The 22,475-nt window shown below is 52.5% G+C and overlaps 2 protein-coding genes across 2 annotated transcripts; both read right to left on the reverse strand.

Annotated features, from left to right (window-relative positions):
* Nucleotides 1–1,749: 1,749 nt before the first annotated feature.
* LOC112888738 (probable lysophospholipase BODYGUARD 3) lies at nt 1,750–6,355 on the reverse strand. Its single transcript, XM_025955050.1, has 3 exons — nt 5,100–6,355; nt 4,586–4,791; nt 1,750–2,598 (listed from the first exon to the last, which is right to left on the reverse strand). The coding sequence occupies exons 1-3, from the start codon at nt 6,054–6,056 to the stop codon at nt 2,271–2,273; spliced, it is 1,491 nt and encodes a 496-aa protein (XP_025810835.1). The 5' UTR covers nt 6,057–6,355; the 3' UTR covers nt 1,750–2,270.
* Nucleotides 6,356–14,816: 8,461 nt separating this feature from the next.
* On the reverse strand, nt 14,817–16,954 carry LOC112888742. The gene is made up of 7 exons (XM_025955055.1): nt 16,768–16,954; nt 16,561–16,650; nt 16,318–16,472; nt 15,780–15,900; nt 15,565–15,684; nt 15,414–15,484; nt 14,817–15,337 (listed from the first exon to the last, which is right to left on the reverse strand). Exons 1-7 carry the CDS (start codon nt 16,879–16,881, stop codon nt 15,097–15,099), a joined length of 912 nt encoding a protein of 303 aa, XP_025810840.1. The 5' UTR covers nt 16,882–16,954; the 3' UTR covers nt 14,817–15,096.
* Between the last annotated feature and the right edge of the window lie 5,521 nt (nt 16,955–22,475).

Here is a 22,475-nt window from a genome sequence, read left to right on the forward strand (position 1 = left end):
GCGGATCGCCCCTCGTGTGTGCCGATATTTTCTGCGAGAACTTGTGGTTGAGGAGGCCTTTGGTATTGGAGATTAGCGTAGGGATGTAAGAGGTAATAAATTACGCTTACTGTGTTTTTTTCTTTTCGTTCGAAGTGGGCCTGATTTTGCTTGTTTCCGGTACACCGGGTTAAAAGAAGGAAAAAGTTCTTTTTACCATTCTTTCATGTTTCGTCCCTATATAATAAAATCATGCATCTGAATTTCTCGAACTTGTGATACCAAATACATGATCTTCCTGACTAATTTCTCTTGGTGGTTTTTCTTATTTTCTTTTATATTTATTTTAATTGAATCTTTGAAAAATCATAAAAGATCATAAAATGGAAAATATAATTTTTTGACTCCACACGAGTAGATCTATGCAGTAAACATATGATACGATATAATTTAGTAAAATATTTTTTTACTTTTAGATATATACTTTTATATAATTAATTTATAGCTACAGTTTCCGTGATCCAATTATGTCAATATTTTTATGGTGGTCTAATTATTATATGTTTGATCTTTAGTAAAAATTTTATGCTCATTGGATCATGTATGCTTGAGCAACTAAATTCTAGATCCAATAAAAATAAACTTTTTACTGTAGCTCAAACATATAATGATTAGTCCACCGTAAAATTTCACCATGACCATAAAAATTATAGCCATGAATTAACTACAAAAAAAATACATAAAAGTATAATATTTTTTTACTAAATTATATTATATCATATGTTCACTGCATATATCTACTCATGTGAAGTTCAACAAAATTGATTTTTTCTATTTTATAATTTTTTGATTTACTATAATTTTTTAAAGATTCAGCCAAAATAAATTAAAAAAAAGAAAAACAACTAAGAGAAATCAGTTAGGGAGATCTCATGTCCGGTTTCGTGAGTCCGAGGAGTATAGACGAACAATTTTGATGTCAAGGCAGGAAATTCGGACCAAATTCAAACAGCGAGGTAAAATCCCTAAAAGCAATGCGTCACGATGGTAGTAGCCCAGCACAGCCCGTAAGATTCTCTCTGGACTTGATACAATTGGCTTGGGCTTGAAAAGGGCCCAAATGAACCTTTCAGATGTGCCCATGACTGAGCTCAATTTAGGACGCTGAGATCTTCATACAAGAACATGGGCTATCCTCACAAGAATAGGAGCGGTAGCAGAGCGCATTGGGCTGTAAACGGCCTATTTCTATGTTCATCGGACTGGAACTACTACTGCAAGCGCGGCATGTAGCCTAATGCTTACAAGAGCACCTAAGATCCGATGAAAATGAGTTTTTTATGATTTAATAGTATTGTGTTTTCAGTGGTGGGTGATATTCCTATCACAGCGAGGCGATTTATCAGCTCAGTCTTCAAAGATGCTCGTAGGATAGAGTTTATATACGTACGTTTATAGGGGTGAGTGTGCGTGTACTGTGAGTGTATGAGTTGTACCGTGTAATCGGGAAAAAAAACTACTACTGCAACTATCCTTCCAGTTTCGTGCTGAATTTTCTGAACAGGATGCCGACATCTGGTAGCACAGGGCAGAGGCAGTGCCGACGCATAACCACCCACAAAGAAATCAAGGCGACAGAGGCAGAGAGAGGCTTAGCTAGCTGCCGCATCGGCGAGTCCTTTCGCCGCCATCAAGGGCCGATATACGCGACGCGAATGGGGAATCAATCGACGAAATCGCGGCCGTCCGTCCGTTCCGGAAACCAACTTGTGCAGCTTAATCAATTCCATTATATATATGCTGTTACAGATTGATGGTGATTGAGTCGGTGACAAGCTAGCTGCTGATGAGCGCCAACCAACTCGTTGGTCCAATCAGACAATCAATACAGGCAGGCTCCGTCGTATTAATCCAGCAGGAGCAGGGCACTTTCTTTATACTTACCAGATAAGAAGAAGAAGAAAAAGAAAAGAGAGGAGAATACAGCTATGTATCTTGAACTTGAAGAAGAAGAAGAAGAAGAAGAAGAAAAACTCTTGCAAATGATTGATGGCAGGATACTACAATACAATTGCTCGCTCATCCTGATATGATGATATAGTACATGTTTTTTTTTCCTTTCTTTCTTTCCCTTGCTGCGTTGCAGTCTGCAGGGATTGAAGCATCGACGTTATTGCATCTTCTTTACGGGCCAGTAATTCTGAATTCTGATCTTGATCGATCGTCTCCACCTCTGTGCACTGTTGTCGGACGATCACCAGTATACCACCAGCTGCTGCAGCTAGCTGGAGCTAGTCGGCGGCGGCGCTCCTCCAGATGGCCTCGAGCTCGGCGGCGAAGAGCTCCTCCTGCCCCACGATGATGGTGATGTGGTCCTTGCGGTCGTAGACGGTGATGCGGGCGCGGGGCACGCGGGCGCCCACGGCCAGCGCGCACTCCACGGGGAGCAGCTCGTCGTCGCGCCCGTGGAAGACGGCCACCTTGCAGGAGAGCTGCGACGAGAGCACGTCCAGGTACGCGTCCATCCGGGCCGCGCTGCCGCAGATGATGTTGTGCAGGGTGTGCCACGCCGCGTTGTGGGTGTGGCACATGAACGCCTCGATCAGGAACGTCCGGACCCTGCACCACCACCCACCATGACCAACCCGCGTTAGCTAGGATCACCAGTTCACCACTGCGGGTGTGCGGGCCACGGCGGCGGCCATGACTCATAACTGAACTTGCCACTGCCATGGCGGCGTTGCCGCCGCTCTGGACGCAGCCTGGAGTGGGCCCTGCGTGTGCTTATACTCGCACGACGGCACAATCTCATGCCGGCAGGAAAGTTAAACAAAAAAAACAAATCTTGCAGCTCCGAACCAACTTAGGGTGTGTTCGTTTCCTACCGTCTAAACTTTAGACCCGTCACGTCAAAAAGAATCTTGTCATTTAGAAGTATTAAATAAAGTCTAATTACAAAACTTTTTGCACAGATAGGTGCTAATTCGCGAGACAAATTTAATGAGCCTAATTAATCCATAATTTGCCATATTGATGCTACAGTAATCATCCGCTAATCATGGTTTAATATACCTCATTAGATTCGTCTCGCGAATTAGCCCTGGGATTCTGCAATTAGTTTTATAATTAAACTTTATTTAATACTTTTAAATGATAAGATTCTCTTTGATGTGGTAGGTCTAAACTTTAGAACCTTACAAAAGAATACACCGTTAACTACCGGATCTCACAGTGGATGCATAGGCAACATGGATGGACACGGACCCGCACACTTGCACTGCCGGACTGCCCTACCCTGCAGGGAACCACCACCTGCTCGCAGCGCTAGCCATCTCTGTCTGGTGTCTACTCACTGAACCTGCTTTGCGAACAGAACAGAGCAGTGTTCACTGGCCGTCCGGACAAGCAGTCGCTGACAGACCCGTAGGTTTGTTCCCGGGGCCCCAGTGGGTGAGCCCATCATCATCGGGACTGCTAAGCAGCGAGCAGTGGCCGCACTGGCGCCACTCCGCGGTCACGCCGGATCTATGCCCCAAACGGCAGCCCGACCCCAGCGCCGGTGCCCGGGGAAGCCCTGTCATCCCCCCCGCGGATCACACGCCCGGGCGCGTGCACCCGCCCACCGCTTCGGGCCCCCGGGGTTTCCTGAGCTTGCCGTGTGTGGCCTGGTCGCCGTCGCGGCGTCGCCGAATGATTGCGGGCCGTGATGGGGGGAGGGTTAAGGCAGGGGGGCCGTGCCGTGTGGCGCCGCCGATTTAGGCAGGCAGGGGTCGCCGTCGCCGCGCGCGCTGGGCTGTCTGCCGCTGGTCTCCGCCTGCTCAGGCCACGGGCGCGGCGGAGGACATGATATAGACTGATAGTGATACGATTTAAGCACCCCCAGGTTAGTGGGCTTAAAGTAGCACGATCCTAGTCCGCGTGTTCCTAGGAAGAGGACGGACGGTGGATGTGGACGGTGAGGTCACGGGGGAGCCGCCGCCGGGGAACGGCATTTTCCGGCCGGGCGCCACCGTTTTAATGGAGGCGACATCGATCGATCGGGAATAGTCATCCTCCAACCGAATTTTGTCGCCGTCTCTCTTGCTGCTGCAGTGCTGCGTGTTCCTTCTCGCCGCCGTCACCAGGAAAGGACGCTCGCTCACTGTATCACTGTACTGATCTAGCTAGTCGGGCTCACTCTAAGACTCGGATCAAATTAAGGGAGGAATTCAAGGGAGGGGAAGGCGTGCGGAGCCCGGGTACAGCAAGAACAGGTACCGACAGGACTCGTACTAGTGTAGACTACGCAACGGGCAGCTGCGGCCACGCCTACCTTGTTAGCTCCAATTTAATGCGGCCAACGTGTTTCTTTTGGATTAAAAATTGTTTCTTTTTTTCACCTAATTAAGAACTCGTCTGTGAACAGGGGATTTAGCTAGCAGTTTGGGTTCCGTTCATGTCCTACGCGGCGGCGTGGGGCCTGTCGTGTGCGAGCCGGCGGCCGCGGCGAGAGCAGAGGGGCAGGGGGCGGCGCTGGGTTAGTCCACTGGGGCAGGCGAGAGCAGCCAAGCCAAGCAAGCACAGGTGCAGAGCAGCAGTTAGTTACTGGGAAGAGAGGAGAGAGCACCTGTTCCTGGTGAGGATCCTGAAGAGTCGGTCCCAGACGCGGTGGTGCCGGCAGATGGTGAGGCAGATGGTGCGGCTCACGTGCTCGTACCAGCACGCCATGGACGCCCCGAACGCGATCGGCGGCCACACCCGCCGCGGCGCCACCCGCCGCATCACGTACTGCGTCGCCGCGCCGGCCTCCGACTCCGGCACCGGGAAGTAGGGCTGCAGCCAGAAACAACTCACCCATCATCGTCAGATTCAGACATGCATGGTTGTTACAGTTGATGGCGTCATTGTCATCCACGACGGCCAGCGGACTCTCGAGCTCGGAGCTTAATGCGGCCGCGGATGCAGTTGGTGCGTGCGTGTCGTTGACTCACGGTCACATGCATGCAGCTCGCATCTCTGATGTGTCAGTGTCCTACTACTAGCTGTATCTTTCAGCCAGGTCAAGTGGCAGCAGCAGCAACCAAGTACAGACGAGAGCTATGGTGATCGGCGGCGAGCAAGCAAGGCAGGCAAGCACGTACCGGCGCGAGGAGGGTGAGGGACTTGACGGCGGCGGGGTACTTGACGGCGAGGGCGAGGGCGAGGACGGAGCCGAGGGAGTGGGCGACGACGTGGAAGGAGCCGAGGCGGTAGCGCTGGAGCACGGAGCGCTCGATCATCTCCACGTGCTCCCGCAGCGTGTACAGCGACTCCGCCGGCTTGGGGCTGCGCCCGAACCCGAGGAGGTCCACCGCGAACATCCGGTACCGCCCGCGCGCCGCCGCACTGAACGCCGGGAACACCGTCTCCGTCCAGAACACCGACGACGAGATGAACCCGTGGATGAACACCACGTCCTCGGCTGCTTCGCCCGGCACCGGCGCGGGCGGCGCCTGGACGTGGACGTAGAGGTGCGTCGCGGAGCGCGGGGCGGCGCTCCAGGCGTGGCAGACCTTGCAGTCGCAGTCGGACCAGCACGGCGCCTGGCGCGGCGGGCTCGGGCGCGGCGGGCGGTCGATCTTGCCGCGGATCATCTCGGCGATGGCGGGGCTGACGGTGAGCGCGGGCGGCGCGGGGCCGGCCTTCTTGGTGGCGTCGGCCAGCAGCGAGGGGCGCACGTACAGCGTGTCGGACACGTCCTCCAGCTGAATCTTGGCCGACGACGCCGACAGCCGCACCACCTTGGGCCCTGGCGGCGCGAGGACCCGCGGGCCGGCGGCGCCGTCCCCGCGCGCCGCCGCCGCGCAGTAGCACGCCTTCCACTCCGCCTCCACGGCGTAGTCCACCAGCTTGTACACCAGGCACAGCACCACGTCCAGCACGTCCAGCGCCGAGAACACCACGAAGCTCACCGCGCAGTTGAGCGCGCCCCCCGCCGCCGCCGCCAGCGCCGCCCACTCCCCCTTCCTCTTCCTCTTCCCAGCACCAACACCGCCGCCACCTCCCCCCATGTCCGCCGCCGCCGCCTTCTCTTGCCACACGCAGGTGGCAATGTGCATTGCTCCCCGATCGACCTCGGCGGCCGGCGGCAAAGCACAACCGACGGCGGGCGACCGCGCGCGCTCAGGCTCAGGAAACTCAGCTAGCTAGCTAGCCGCCCTGCGTACAGCTAGCAAGCTAGTAGCTGAGGCGCAGGGGTGGCTGCCTTTTTGTAAGAGCGAGCGAGCGGGTGGCGGAGGCGTCCGCGAGGGTTTAACTCGGGGGAAGAAGAAAGGCGCGCATTTAAGCGCGGTTGGAGGCGGGCGGGTGGTTCGGTTTGGTTTCTTGCGCCAATTCCTCTTCTTCCCTTTTGGCTTTGGGGGGGCGTCGTCTGCTCCGGGCAACGGGTTGGGTTGGGTTAAATAGGAGGAGAGGGTTTGGGTTGGGGATTTCGGCTCAGATAATTGCCACCGCCACCCGGCTGCCGCAGCTGAAAGCTATGCGCGTCACCCAGCGGCATTAGTGGCGGCTTTCCTGACCAGGTTAACGGTTCACCGTGCTTTTTGACATGATGGCCTCATCCATGTCGGCGTGAGGGCTGAGGAGGGTTAAGCGTTGGTAGATTTCGCCAGCATCGTTTGGGAGTTCTTGTGAGTGGTAAATATGCATTATCGAGCATGTAGGAAGTTCTTGTGTGGTCAATATGTATTTATGCCGGATAAGTGGAAACTCGGTTATTTATGCATTATCCATAGATTTAGAAAGTATATGTACATATACATTGTGATACACTTTCAAGTTGTCGGCTCGATTTTCATCATAATCCATGTTAGCCGGTTGACGTGGTCAGTATCATCACCGAGAGACTTCAAACCTTGATAGAATTAGAAAAAAATTGAACTTAATTTTAATTCGGTCTTTCAACTTTTCCCGGAGTGTACACTTCAACACCTTCTAGCAGTCAAGGAAATGAATCAATGATCTTATTACTTATTAGGGTGCCATAGCAATTAAACTTTTTGCAATAAAACCATGGCAGGTGAGCCGAGCATGAAAGAGTGCGGTCATGTAACATCCGCTGGCAAACGGCACCCTGCTCCAGTGGCTTGTGCTGATCAACTTTCACTTCGGATTACCAACTGCTATAGCAATTAGTATAAAACTCAGATCAAAATAATACATGCCGTTGAGGTTTTACAAATAGTACACGTACTCCACTTCACAGTCCCTAGCTAGTAGCTGTCCCTGTCCAGTGGAAGAAGAAACCAAAAGAAAAAAAAGGAGTAGAAGTTTGGGCACATGCATGCCAAAAGGGTATGGTCAGCTACACGGAAACGCATGCTCGCTCCTTACCGCACTCTGCCTGCAGGCAGCTGCTGTTTACTGCGCTCTCCTTGTTTTTCATGTGCAGATGCAAGCGGCGCCCCCTTTTCATCTGCAGATCAGTGGAGTTCATGTGACCAATGCAGGTAGACTGAACTGCCGGGCGAGGCCAGGGTCACCGTTGACATTTTGGGAACCTTTCTTTTTTTCAGGAATGGATGGATGGATGAGGATCTGGCCGCAGCACCTAACCGGAGACGAAGAAGTGAAGTTACTGCCGCGGCATCAGGGTGAGCGGTTGGTGGCCGTTGAGCCGCCGCCTGCGCGCGGGGGCAGAGGCTGAGACCGGAGAGTGAGCTCCTGATGCAGCTGCAGGCTCGGGGCACTTGCAGCAGATGGCAGGTGGACCTGGTCTTCCCCTTTCGCATCGACCAGGTTGACCTGGCGGTCTCGGCCATTGTCGTCGCCGTCGTCGGCCGGCCGTAGCATGGCCTCCCGAACCAACACCGCGTCGCCATGGCAACTTGAATCGGCGTGGCGTGCAGCCTGCTCGCACTGTCGCGCCGCCGCCGCGCCTCACAGGCAATGCAGGCGGGCCCTACTCTGGAAGAAGAAGAACAGGGTAGACAGCGGAGGACCAACCGTGTTGATTTGATGGTGGTGGCACGAGGTAATGGTAGCACTGTGCAGGTCATGCGATCATTGTTCGGTGGCGGGCGGTCGACGAGGTCGATGAGGTGCAGTGGCTGACGAGGAGCCGCCGGCCGGAGACGGTTAACGAGTTACTCCCCCAAGTCCTACCACGAGCTAGCAGCCACCAGGGACGACGACGACGACGGGGAAGATGACGACACAGCACAAAGAGAACAGTGAGAATTGAATGAGAGGAAGGGACCTCGTAGCCACGTAAACGTATAGCCGATGCCACAGGTAACGGCTCGATGAGCGTCAGTTCCCAACGTTCAGGCGCCGAGCGGAGTGGTGACTTGCTTGATCGGGTGGCAGTGTCCTAACGGAACAGAAGTGGCCGCCAGAATTGCGCCTGATTTGGGAGCCGCGACCCCGTTCCGATCTGGGCACTGCCATCGTTGTGACTACTCGCGATCGTTCCATAATTCCATTTAAGGGCGCCGCGCCCGGCGGCGATCGAGTGGCATCCGGCGCACGCAGCCGCCGGCGGGGACCTAATTCCGCCGGGTTGGGGACGCCGCCCGGGGTTGATCGAGAGCACGGAGAACCGGTGGTTGGCCGTGGAAGAAGAAATCGCCACGGCAAACCAACGGCTACGTACGGGGCCTCGGCTAGTCGCTGTCGGTTAGGTCGATCGATCTCATGGAATTGGCATCAGACAACGCCATGGCCTACTGCTGCTGATTGATGAATCCTCGAGCTTGTACTCTCGCCCTGTTCACCGTTCTGACACGGCCGTGTCCATGTCCATGCCTATACTCCGGAGTATTGGTTGCCTGCTGCCTTTATGCTCGATGCGGCCACGGCCACCTGTTCGCCGATAAAAGTTGGTACGCCACATGCGGTTCAGGGATGGGGCTGATTTTGAGGCCTCAGCTGCTGCAGGCAGGCAGGAAGTGACTTGATAGAAAATGTTCCCTGTGTGCTACTAGAAAGAATTCCAGATGGCAGATGTACAGGAAAGAAAGAACGAACTCTGATATCTTCAATGACAGCCGTTCTGCTGCAACTGCACATGGAGCATATCCACTGCCCAGAACGAAGATAAAACTACTGACAGAAACATTGCTGAAATCTTCTCATTCAGGAATCTGGAAGCAGCATGCACGGCGGTGAACACCTATAGCTCGACAGCAACTCACTGAGCTGGGCCGACGCCATCCATTTTCAGCTAGCATAGCATGGGGCAGCCGACTGATCGAGTGCTACCAGGAACGTTGATGGTCCACAGAGACCGACTTGATTGCCAAACCATTTCTGGATCCGTACGTATATGTGGATAGAAGAAGAGAGCGTGCGTGGTCGGCCGGAACCGGATGATCAGGAACAGTTCGCAACAATCAATCGATGAAAGCGGATTACGACGCGGTTATCCTAAAGCTACAGCGATACTGAAGAGGAGATTCTGAAGATGGGAGGTAGATCGGCGTCGTTGACACGGCATGGGCGTGTGGAGAAGCTCAGCTCGTCGTCCCTGCTGACACCCATGAGCGGATTAATAGCATGAGCATGGCTGCAAGGTACTCTTCATCTCTTCGTCAGACTTAATCGGCTGCATTGATCCGGTGCTTCCCGCTGCAACGAGCAGTGCAGTCTGATCGATCCATGCCTTGAATTCAAACGTCATGTAGTACCATGCATGGGCATGTGGGTATACGTTGCGACTGCTGAAAGGTGTCGTCTTGTGAGATAGATCCCCACTTTGCAATTGCATAACTGCATACTGTTAGGGCACTGTTAGGGATGATGTGTATGTTCATTAGACCACTGGGAATAGTACGAGAAATATGATCAGGATTGCTGGTGTGAGACAGAGCACAAAATGGTGGAAGAACATCATCATGTCCGGTGGCTAGCAGGGCTTCAACCAAAATTGAGCCAGCAGCAGAGGCATCTGGTGAACTTGTTGGTGAATGCAAAAGGAGCACAGCACTATTCATGTGCACTTTTCTTCTCATTGTCCTGTTTTTCCCCCCACTTCAATTCATTGTGGGCATTGATTATGGGGGTGGCCCTGTGTGCTTCACCAACTAAAAATGTTCAGAAAAAACTAGTTTCTTAAACAGGGAAAAAATGCTTTTATTTACTAACTATACAGTAGTAGTGGTAGTACCTTGTGATGGAAGATCGTCTGACTTTCCGCTGCAAGCAAGTAAAGGAGAAATGCCATCTTTGAATTGTTTCCGTGCTGATACTCTAGGCCATTTATTGGCGGCACTGTTTACTTGGGGTGCTCATCAGCTCACTGATGCTGACACCTCCTTGCAACTATGTTCATCAAGAGCAGCCAGATCAGGTAGACCTTGCGTTCAGATTAATCTCGAAATATTCTGGAAAATTAAAGGGCGAGGAGTCTAAACCGGAAACCGATCATCAACCATGTAGCAGGAGCAGCAGCAGTAGCATGTTCTAACGGGTTCTTGTTCATTGGTGGCAGCATTTAATTTGGGTCACCGGGTATTGTTGATCACCAGCATGATCGTATCTTTTCAGCAAAGCATCCAGGCCTCTGTCTATTGTAAGCACGCCATCGTTAGCTGTCCGATTATACAATCAGTAAAGTTATTATAAATGTTCATCAGGTCGATCTCTTCCAAAAAAAAAACTCTATGTGCATCGATCAGGCTAGCTGAATGAAGAGCTGCACTGTGTTATATCTGCATCCATTACTTGGATACATGTATTGATGCCATGATGTGTAGAGCCAGACAAAATGAGGTTGTTAGATGCATTGGCATGCCCCTGCTGCTGCAGGACTCTGCCAAACCGAAGAGCGGAGCAGCATGCCTGAATACGATCACGGTTTGCAGGAGCAGAGAATTCCTACCAGAATCAAAATCCTACAAGCTAGAACGAATGCTACTAGGGCAAACTTGCAGTGATCTCCTGTATGCTACTGTTCACCGGCGGCGAGGTTGCTCAGCTCTGCAACCTGCCACATTGTCGGCAACACTACACCCCTATAAGCACTGCATGCACCTTCCTATCTTTTCCCTCAAAATTCTATGCTTTCTTGCAGAGCAGTGATTCGGTTGCCGAGATCAGGGGCAACGAGAGGCTAGTGTTCGGTTGAGGTAGCCGGGCTTGGGCGAGCGTGGTGGAATGGCGGTAGGGCACAGGGACAGAGGGTTAGCCGAGGAGTAGAGACTAGAGACAACAGAGGCAGGCTAGCGCGCGACGATGCCGGCAAGAGCACCGAAAGCAAGGCCTGATGTGCTGCGTAACCACCCGTGTCTCCGGGGACGATTGACCACTAGCTTTCAACCCTCTTCCGTGTCTCTCTTCTCTCATTGCCCATGCTTAACACCTTCCCTCCCATTAAAGAGGCTGAAATTGCAGATGAACTTTGAGCTCTGATGAGAGAGACAATTGCATTGCATGCATCAGAGTTTTTTTTATATATATATGTGCAAATAATATAGTATACAAATATGAGAAAGCGATGGCCTCCTGGGGCCCACCATGCCGCCCAATGGCCAGGCCCCTGGGACTTTTATTTCCTCTGCGCCGAAAAGGAGCTTGGTCGTGGTCGGTCATCCACCGGTTGGCTTGCATTGGCTTTGGCCTTTGTGGCTTTTGTGTAGTTGTCTGGTCCACGGCAGTACGGCACACGGCGACTCGTCGCATGCGCACGGCAAGTTCGTTCCTCACGAACAAGAAGCCGTCGTCGTCGTCGTCCTTGGTGTACCGAGTACCGACGGCGACGTCGTCTCGCCGACGAGGGTCCGGCGCGGTGGCGCGAGGGCACTGGCTGCCGGCCGGGGCCGGCGAATTGAAGCGCCATTAGTGCCGGCTGCCGTGGTGCGCGCACTGCTACTACTACGGCTACTTGATGGCATGATATGTGAGTCAGGGCTGCATCTGTAGGTGCCAAGTACAATTATTGGCAAGCGTGGCCGGCCGGTACGTGTTGCTACTCATGGATCATAGCGACGGCGTCTACGCTAATACCACCATGCATTATGCTCCGATCCGGCCAACTGATCGATCCCCCACGATTAAGCGCATCAATGCCTCACCAAAAAATTGTGGTTAGGTTCGAATCTTAGGTTCCATACGGCTAATCACTCTTGTCGTAGTAGGTGGTATGCCTCTCGATAATTAGACTAACTATGCAGTGACTCTGCAAGTGTAGGTGGTGTAATGAGGTTGAGGTCACGAGTCTAAAGGAATGGGCTAGCTAGTGAGGCCACGAGCCTACGAATTGCACGACCTATCGTGCGTGTCACGTCCCTCGCTCTCGGATGGATGGATCAATTTCGTATGGGGTGTGGTTAGGGTTTGGAGATTGCTCCCATTTTTGCATCGTCCTGCTCCTAGCAAGGTACTGCTTGCATTGGGGCGCCATGCACCTTGCACTTGTGCTACTGTAGCAGTTCAATGTCCTCCAAGTGTGGTGGTTGATGGAGATGACTGTTCCGTTCTGTTCTGCTACTGTTTGGATTGAGTACCATGCTGAACTGCTCGTGGTTAATCACTCTTCCCGTTTGGAATTACAGTTTTTTTTGACACTGAGGGTTAATGCCATTAGATTTGCGATGAAGAAAGTCCCTTAAAAAAGATGTGAAGAAAATTAAAACGAGGGAGCAGGTGGAACTGTTAGAAGCGTGCACTGTCTAGGGAAGGCAGGCGCGCCGCTGTGGCTAGCTTGTTGGTTGGCACCTAGAAAATTGGCGGCAAAGTAACATGGAATAGCTAGTTCCGACAAGACGTCCAGCTGAATCGACATGACAGTATACAGCCGGCACGTCGAATGAGCAACGAGGCCATCTATCGATCGATCGTCGGCGATGGGCCCTCGCCGGCCGGGCAGGCGAGGCGCCGAGCTGTTCCGTTCCGCCGGTCGACGCGACGCCATTGGAGGATCGATCGGAGGCTAGCTGCTGCGATCGAGCGCGATGATTGCGCTCGCACGGGCCGGCCATTAATGGCACCCGAAGAGGTTGGAGCCTGCCTGCCTGCCTGCCGCTGCTCTTGACCCTCGATTCCTCCATCTGAAAGAGAGCAAGAGAGGAGGCTTCGTCTTCAGCTGGGGAAAGGGGAAGTACGCCGGACACCTGCTGCTAGCTGCTACACACGCCCGCAGGCAGGGTACACGCAGTGGCATGTGTGCCTGCCTGCCCGCCCTGCCCGGCACGTCCGCCTGGCGTGCCAACACATGGCGTGGGCCCCCCGTACAGCGAGAGAGAGAGAGAGATTCAGGACATGAACATTGCATTCAATTAGGCAGCTTTTATTTAAACGCGCCACTAATCTGGGCAAACTCGCCTGGGCTGGGATCTCCTGAAATGGAGTGCCGAACAGCGAGCAGGTGAGCGAGGACGGAGTATGCGAGAGCACGGGCACCTACCTAACTGTGGTCACCGGTGATAGAGAGAGGGCCTCGGGCCAGGATCACCGGAACACAAGATGGCACTGCACCTGGCGTTCTCCACGCCCATGATGTGGACCCTGGACCGGTACACTTTACTTGCCTGAAAAGTGCCTAGCTTGCCCATGGCCATTCGCTCATTCGCCCACGAATAAGCGACCCAGCATAATGCTCATTCGCTCGACAGAGTTGGGGGCTTTCCTAATATGCGCCTCAAGGGTGGGTGGGATACCTTGTGGCATCAGATGCCATTTCGCGGTCACAGGAATGGACAAAGGCCATCAGGTACATCCAACTCCTTAATAATCTAAAAGAAAAGGTCCATCCAACTCAATGCTCAAACAGGAACATGCGTCTCAGCGCAGCCCTCCGAAAGATTCATCGACTCTGGGGTTGGGTCACTCAACTGGGACAGCCGTTTCACAAGAAAGCACAAGGGCATATACCCTCTGGTGCTTTTAACAAAACTTACAGATCCAATCAGCTCTTACCTCGGGCAGCTACTGGCAATCTTCTAGTACCAAGTGCGAGCTGTCCCATGGCAGGAAGAATAGAGGCCAGGAGAAGGTTTTCTTTCTTTACCTTGCAAGCATTGAGAGTGGCAAGCTGAAAAAGCCAAGGAGATTGATTGGCGCAGACCGCAATCGGACTTCCACTCTCAGAAGGTACTTCTGGCATTGATAAATTCGGTTTGCTGCAGCTGCCACTCCTCCTTTGTTGCCAAGTTAAGGTAATAAGGACTACCAGATGCATATTTCCTCTAACAAGCTACAAGAAACAGGATTCCAACAGAAAGGAGCGGTCGTTCTCCATGGACCTTTTACCCGTTAATAAAGATTGTTCAGTGATACAAGCAAGCCATGCTGCCGGCTTTTGCTTTGCGGTTTCAGGCAACACGAATCTCATTTGTCATTGTTCTCATGGTTAACAACTTCTAGTCCACACGTTTTGCATGGTTAAGTGCATGTTGTTTGAGTGGTAGTTACCATGTACAAGCAAGTAGCATACCATATGAGCGGCAAAACAAGCGCAGGCTTGCTCTAAAAAACAAATGCAGGCAGCAATGGCAAAGGGAACCAGGATGGTAGTTGGTGCACAGTTCTAGCACGGATTAAAATTGATCTGCAGGACACTCAAAGGCTGCCTGGCTTTTGTAGTACAGAGCTAGATTAATTGAGGGCCCATTGATGCCAATCGGAGGTTACGACAAGACAGAGACAAGAGCAGAACTCCTTCCACTAAAGTAGGGGCTTACTTTGGAAAATATGGCATGCCGTAACAGAAGCATTTACTTTCATAGGTGCATCACCAGTGGTTCAGGCCCATATTGATATCACTAGTCTTGCTGATCCAAGTATTTATGGGCCGAATCTGTTTCAGACGCAAAATAAGAATACCATTCTAACCATCACTGATTGCTGAAGATTTTGTTCCATTTTGTTAAAAAGCTTCAGGATAAAAGGATATCTGTGGGAACCAAAAAACAGAAACTTTTGGTTCACATGATTACGGACAACATGATGCCTGTCTGATTGCAACAGGATTCACATGACTAGTAACAGGATGCATGCCTGTCTGACAGTAGCAAGTTCAGAAACTAAGACCTGACACCTGAGTTCAGTTTCACATAGCTACTCAAACTAGGTGTGTCTCAAACAAGAGCTGAAGTTAGTAATTAAGGCGACGATAAACTAGCCCTACTGGATGATACAGATCAATAACACACTCTACAAATGCTAGGCATCATTATCATCTTCTTCTGGCTTCACGAAGAATTCTATATGAGCGATTCGGCTTGTCTGTTCAGTTCCTCCACCAATATTACGGAAGTATGGCATACCTGGCCTGGCAAGTGAAACCAGGTGCTGGATTTTCAGCATCCCTCCCCTCCCAATTGTGACCTTAGTCCTACGATTCTCCTTCATGACACTACTGGGGATATTCGAGGTAGTTGCTCGAAGAAATTTGTATTTATACCTTGAAGAAAACAGTACGGTCTGCAAATTAGAACAAAACAGCATACCATCTGAGCCTCTAGAAACAAGAAATTTACCTGTATGACACTTCACGGTCACATTGGAACACGATTAGAAGGTCGGTGTTTGCATAATAGGGGAACTCAACCTGCCAAATGGCGAAAGTGACACTGAGTTATAAGCACAATTGGAAGCTAAGTGAATAATACAGACCAACTTGTAGCAAACCTGCAAGTCGCCATGACCTTCACCTTTGAATACAACTGTTGGAGGGTCTGGTTGCATTCGAATCTGAATGCTGGAACCTGGCCACTCAAGGTCATCAAGCGCTTCTTTCAGGACAGCAGACTGCAATTTCAGGTAGTTAATCATATATTCCTGGTGAACTAAAACAAACAGTTGGTGCGTACTGCGAACAAATAAATAGGGATGCATTGAGCTACCTTAACAGTAAAGGTGACTGGAGTATTTCCCTCATGCTCAAAATTGTAATCCCAGGAGATTGTATCTGGAATTCTGGTTCTGATTTCTGCATACAGACATGCATCTTGGGAGTCCACTGATCTGCATTATCATTACAAAAGTCCCTCAAATGAGAAAAACTCCAAATGTACTAATCTGCTTAAGTTACATTAATCTCTGCAGCAAATAAAACATCTTAAAATAAACAGAGTAGTTCAAATTTGTGTTGACGACAAGATGGCCAAAAACTGAAAATCTGAGTCATTCATCTCGTCATAGAGCAAGTTACACACGGATAACTTTCAGCAGTTTGTCTGAACAAACAAGCCAGCTTTTTAAATTACTTCACTGGCATGGAGAACCAGCTATTCAGTTATCCTAAAAATTTCCAAGACTAATGTTCCATGTGATCAGTTCTGGAATCCAAACAGGCTCAATGGGACTAGGTCGGGCCACGCGCGCAACAACTTTGGTCAGGTATACGAGCACAACATCAGCAGCAGAGGGCATAATACGTACTTGAGGAGAAGCTGCATGTCGGGGCCAGGGTACCGGATCTCGACTGCTGACGCATGCCCCGGAGTCGAGAAGATGTTGAGGCAGTCGACGAAGAGCCCCAAGCTGAGCCCGAACCGCTCACGCCCCTCCCCCGCATACTCGTACTCCACGAACAGCTGGGGCAAAAAAATCTCCAAACAAGTCAGACCCCGAAGCGCGCCTAGTCATAAACGCAAACACCTGACGCGTCGTAATGCGGCTCACCTCGCGCTTGAGGAAGACCTTGGCCTGGAGGCAACCGCTCTCCTCGACGGTGAGCACGATCCCGTGCGCCGACAGCTCCATCACCGCGTCCTGCGTTTAGGGGGGACGGGGGGATCTGGGTTTAGGGCTCGGGACGGATGGGAGGCTGGGACGGGGAGCGGAACAGGCGGGAAGGGGGGAAGCGAAGCGACCGATCGACGGGCGGACCTGGTGTCGCTTCCAGCGGACGGAGGAGAGCGCGTCGACCATGCCGTGGACGCAGTCGATCTGGCATACGAGGTCCGGCGCGTCATCGTCGCGACCGGACATGGACGAGCTCATCCCCGGCGCCCGCCCGGAGTTGCGCCGTCCCGATGTGCTTTCGCGCGGCTTGGCGCCTGCCCTCCCGCTCGGTTCTCGTTTTCCCGCGCGAACGAAGTGAAAGGTCCCGGGCCCCTGGCTTCTTGTTGGGCCCAAACACACGCACGCCTGCCTGACGACGGTTGTTGGGCCGACGATCTTCCTTTATCCCGCCCCCGTCGCCGTTCTGGATGGCAGCCACGCCCACTGCACGCACGCCGGTGAACGGCGCGCGTCGTCGGCAGCCAGGAGCTAGCCCAGGACAGCACGTCGTTGTCCGCGCCGCTCGCTGCCACCTGCTGGCCTGCTTCGTGGCCAGCGTAGGCGGCGTGTGTGCTGACTCTGGCTGGCTCCGTGGCTCCAACAACCGCGACACGGCCTCCTCTTCGTCCCTCACGCACGTACCGTTGCAGGCAGACCGCTCAGCGCTCCGCCGTTGGCGGCGCGCGCGCCACCTGTCGCGGGACCGGAGCTGACACGTACGCACCTCTCGCTCGCTGCCCTGCGCGTTCTCCGACCGTGAAATCTACGCCCATCGAGACGGGCGTGAGTCCATGATCCGACGCGTCCAGATTTACGAGTGGCGTGTATCGTTCGAAATAGATACGTATGCCATGTGCTCTAGCGATCTACGCATGCCCGGTCCATGCCATGCCATGGCATGAGGCATGAGGCTGAGACCATGATGCAGGGCTCCGATGATCCGGCACCAGCACGCATGGACATTTGCTCTTTCCCAACGGATTCATTCCGGCGACGTCACTGACCTTTTACAGAATTCATGCGCGATGATCCTTCGACCGGTATCTTTAATTAGGTCCATAAAGAATCCCAGGATAAGCCTAGGGTTGGTTGCCCCACGTCCTGTGTTATGCACGCTGCATCACACCAGCTAGCATCTTTGGTTCAATTCCTCGGCCGGTCACTTCGGATCGCCTCTTTTTTCAGAGCTTTCTGAACCAACATGGGGGTCTATCCGTCGAGTTCGGTATATGCAGGGAAAAGAAAAAGGATTCAGTTCGTTGATTGGAATTAGGTATCGACTGTCTATCAAGTAGGTCACTGGATATTCTTTTCCGCGTTCTCTATCTCTATCTCTATCTCTATCTCTACTATCTCTACTTCTCTACTATTATTAAAGCAAGCAATGATTCCTTGGTAAACGAATGTTGAGATAAGGATCCGAAACTGTTTAGAATTAGCGTTTGGCAAGTAAAGTAGAAAAAGACTGGAGTCCTCAATCAACACATATTATATTAGGGCGCTGCTAGCGCCCGCAAGTCCGAGGACGGGCGCTAGTATCGGACACCACAATCGTACAGAAAAACTCCCACCGCAACATAAGACTATACTTCATGCAACATCATCCTACTCTTACTTGGTTGGTGACTTATCTCGATAACCCGATGAGGATCACATAAAGCTCCATTTATTAACCAAGCCCGCATGAAAAATTGCAAGAACTATGTTCCTGGATTAAAATCAAAGTTTCCCCTAAGATCCCCATCTTGATGCCACATAAAATATTTTGTCTTAAAACAATGCAACAGCATTGAAAACAATGACTGCAACATGGAAAAAGTAACCGGAACATAAAAAACCTGAAAAGTGCAATGAAGCGAATACATATAAAGAGATGCAACATATTTTCTCAGGTGCAACACCGGTACAATTCTCAGATGTAACACTGGTAGAATCTTGCTGCAACAACTAAAATCGACCCTTGAAAGAGATACGTTGAGCATCTAGAAACACATCATCCCAAAAAAACAGTTTGCCAACAATTATTACAAATATTAAGAAAATAAGAGTGTAACAAACCGTTGCCGATCTACAACATCAATAAAAATTGCAAGATTAAGAAACTTGCGACCTCTACAATCACCTACTGAAACATCCGGAATAACCAATTTCAACATTCCTAACTCGTGAGAAATTTTGACATTCCTTTGGATAGAGGTCCTCAATTGCTATGCATCCAGACGAGGGAGAGAAGGCCGCCAGTGGCGCAACCTTCTCTCCCTTGGCGGTGGCGACGAGGGAGAGAAGGTTGGAAGTTGGTAGACCTCGCCGCGCCGTCCGTTATGAAGCTCCCAGGCGCTACCCCACAGTGGGTTGCCTGCCCCATGAGGCTCTACCGCCGGAGACTGCTCGAGATAGTGGGGATGAGAAGAGGTCGAGATGAGGATTGGGAATGGCGGGGTAGTTCGAACTGGCCACGAGGTGAGGGTGAGAGGAGTTCAAGATGGAAATGCCTGAGCTCGCCGCGCCATTTGTTTGGTACTCTGGTGTGAGTGAGAGGAGCTGAAAGAAGAGGTGCAAGAGGCGGTGTTACTGAAGGCGGAGGAATGTGTGGATAAGAATGAATCAGGAGGGACGGAGCCACCGAGGGAGCATGTGAGGCCTAGCGTCCGATATATTTACGGGGCTCGGACGCTCGGGTCAGAGCATTCCCAATTATATTATTATAAAATATATATGATGTACAATATATATAATTTTATATGCTAATCAATAAAATATAGTTTTCCGTAGCAACGCACCGGCATATTCGCTAGTGAGTCACCTCCAAAAGATGGCACATCGCCCAGTTGAGATGGCAAAAAGGACGAAACTATAATTCGGTCTACCTCCATAAGCAGCAGGCACCCAATGCAAGCCTCCATAATCTATCAGCGAGCCGCCGGGCTAGATGCTTCTCCCGTCTGGATTAGTTTAGTAGGTATAGTTCGTCTGTAACCGCGACCGGATTTAATTAGGTCTTCGTGCTCATAAGTGGCCATGTGGTAGTACCCTTTTTTTCGATGATCTTCCTGGAAAATTACAACAGAGCTTCATATGCCTTTTTTTTTAAAAAAGAAATGCTTCATATGCGTACGTGAAGACAATCTGATGAAATGGCAGTAACTTTCGTACTACGTGTGGCAGTAATTTTCTTGTGTGCCTTGTGTCGTCATCGTTCTCGATCTACTTGTCTTTACAATTTAAAAACCCTGGAGCTCGCAACCATCTTCGCTTGCGTCGGGGTCAGACAGCAACCTGACACCCTTCCTTACCGGCGTTCCGCGGAGATTCAGGTCCAGCACCAACGTTAACGGAACACCTCGCACCAGAGAAAGGAAAAAGAAAGAGAGCTAGCACTGGCCCCCACTGGCTTGCCTTGCCGCCGTCCTAGCTAGCACTGTTGCGGGGTTGGAGGCACGCGGGGCGGGGCGCTCCTGGCCATCTCCCTCCCTGGCCTGGTGCCATTGCAACGTGCGATCCGGCCGCTGCCGGCGCCGGGCGCGACGAATCACCAGTCACTGGAACGAATCTATTCGCGTCGCGTGTCCCGTCGAGGACTCGATCATCAGTCATCAGAGATCCACCAGAGATTCAGAGCCCATGATTCCTGTAACGGCCACAACGGACGGCCCCCTGTCCCCTACGGTGGCGACGGCCGCGGCTAGCTACTGGCCAGCCTCCGCCCCGTAGCCCTGCGCCGCCTGCCGCTGCCGGCCACGACGGCCGGCTTTTCTCTGCGCGCGCGTGGTTCATGCTCGAGGTCGAGGAGCGCGTGGGCACATGATGGCTACTGCTGGAGGCGACGGACGGTGAGGTCCAGGCGTCCAGCCCTCGGGTGTCCTGCGGCCATGTTCCATCTTGTTTCTATGCTGCGCGGCGCGGTATACGGTGGGTGTGGCTGTGTGCTCATGTGCGACGGCATGGACGTGAATCACGCCTGTGTGATGCCGCGGGGCGGAAACGATGTGATGTGAGGACACGGGCCGTGTCTCTGTCCGTCCGTCTTCTCCGTCGCTCCCATCATGTCCGCCCTTGCGCCTGCGCAACGGCGCGCTGGTCGTGTCCGGACCACTGATATCGTTGTACGCGAAGCATGTTCTTTTTTTCCTGCACGTTTCGAATGAGAGAGAGCATGACATGGCGAAATGCCGCGGCCGTTTTCTTTGACGTTACCCGCAGCACGAGATTTGGACTCTACCTGTACCCCACAACCTTTATGGCATGCATGGCGCTGCCACTGCTCTGCTGGCATCTACTTAACGTCGAGAAATCGCGTGGGGACTCGAGGGACTTTGGAGACCCCGGGCGGGCGGGCCGGCCTGCCTGCCGCGCTGCCGGGCCCCCCGCGCCGTCCCCCGGGCGGCATCTTCCTGCCCCGGGTTGCGGCCTCCCCCGGCCTCGCCAAGGAGGCAGAGGTGTCTGGCTCCATGCTCCCCCACCTGTCCATTCCCTAGCTTTACCGAAGAGTCTTCGTCCGCCGGTCGAAATGCAGCTTTCGCTAGGCCGCGCGCGCTACCACGAACCATACATACATAGGACGGATTCCTGAACACGCACGCCACGCGGGCACGGGCCGGGCGGAGTAAAATCTCGATATTTCCGGACGCCTCGCCGCGCTTTCAAAAGGGGAAAATGTTTCTGATGCGTGAGGTCAGGGCCGACGCATCGGCGTCTCCTTTTATTTGATGGATTCGAGGGACGAGGACGAGAGGGAGGTGCAGCCACGCGGCTACCCGACGCGGATCCCGTGTGGACTCCAGTGACGCCCATACAGGCCTCCTTTTCCAGACGCGAGCCGACGACGCCATCGCTTCGGAAAGCCAGCCAGCCAGCCTAGGTCTGCCTGCGGCAACTACTGGCGGACGAGCCTGCTGTCGCAGTGGTTTCTCCTTCGGGGCCCTTTTGTTTTCCCGTCAAGACAACCGGCCCCACCGCTCCTCTCCTTTTTCCTCATGCGCTGCGGACCGTAGGCGATTGCATGCGGATGGCACGTTCCTTACCTCCTCCTCCTAGCGCCACAGCGCTCATGCGGTGCCCGCGCGTCATCGTTTCATTTTGGCCAGCTATATTTTCGCACGGCACGGCGCCTGTGGATTCCTAGAACACGGGAAACATTTTCTGTGGTTGGCTTGAGTTTTCCCTTTTTCTTTTTGCGAAAGAGTCCCATTCCAGGAAGAAGAGAGTGGATGGGGTAGGACGGTAGGTATTTTTGGCATGTCGAGCAACACCACTAAAGTTCATGAATAAGGTATTTCAACGTGTATTGATGATATTACACTAGCGACAAAAGTAAGGACCGATAATGTTACCGAATGGATATATGGACGATGATGTGCTTGTCGAGCAAATTATTACTAGAAATGTAACTGCAAATTGGTTGGGAGTAATTAATGCGGCTTTCTTTTCCTTTCACTTCCGAATTGAGCTATACGTAGCTCGAGCTAGTGCCGGAGAAATATTTCGACCACTTTTAGTCGTACCACCTATTTACACAGGAGCAAGATTGCCATCCGCCCACCAACCAAAATTACCACAGCTCGATCTGCGGGCTGTGGCCGCCGCAGCGAATCCCAGATGCGCACGAGTAAACCGCATACAAAACCCCGCACAAGTCCGATCTCGCTGGGTCCCCTCCCCTCCCCCCGCCGCCGGATGGCCGATCGGACGGACGACCGGGGCGCAACCGAACGAGGGAGGGATCAAAGAACGTGACCCCGCCATCCAACAACCGCCGCTGAGGAGCGGACCGAGCCCAACCACCCTCCCCCAGTCAAGCCAGCCAGCCAGCCAGC

This window comes from Panicum hallii, chromosome 4, assembly GCF_002211085.1.
Source record: "Panicum hallii strain FIL2 chromosome 4, PHallii_v3.1, whole genome shotgun sequence".
Lineage (NCBI taxonomy): Eukaryota > Viridiplantae > Streptophyta > Magnoliopsida > Poales > Poaceae > Panicum > Panicum hallii.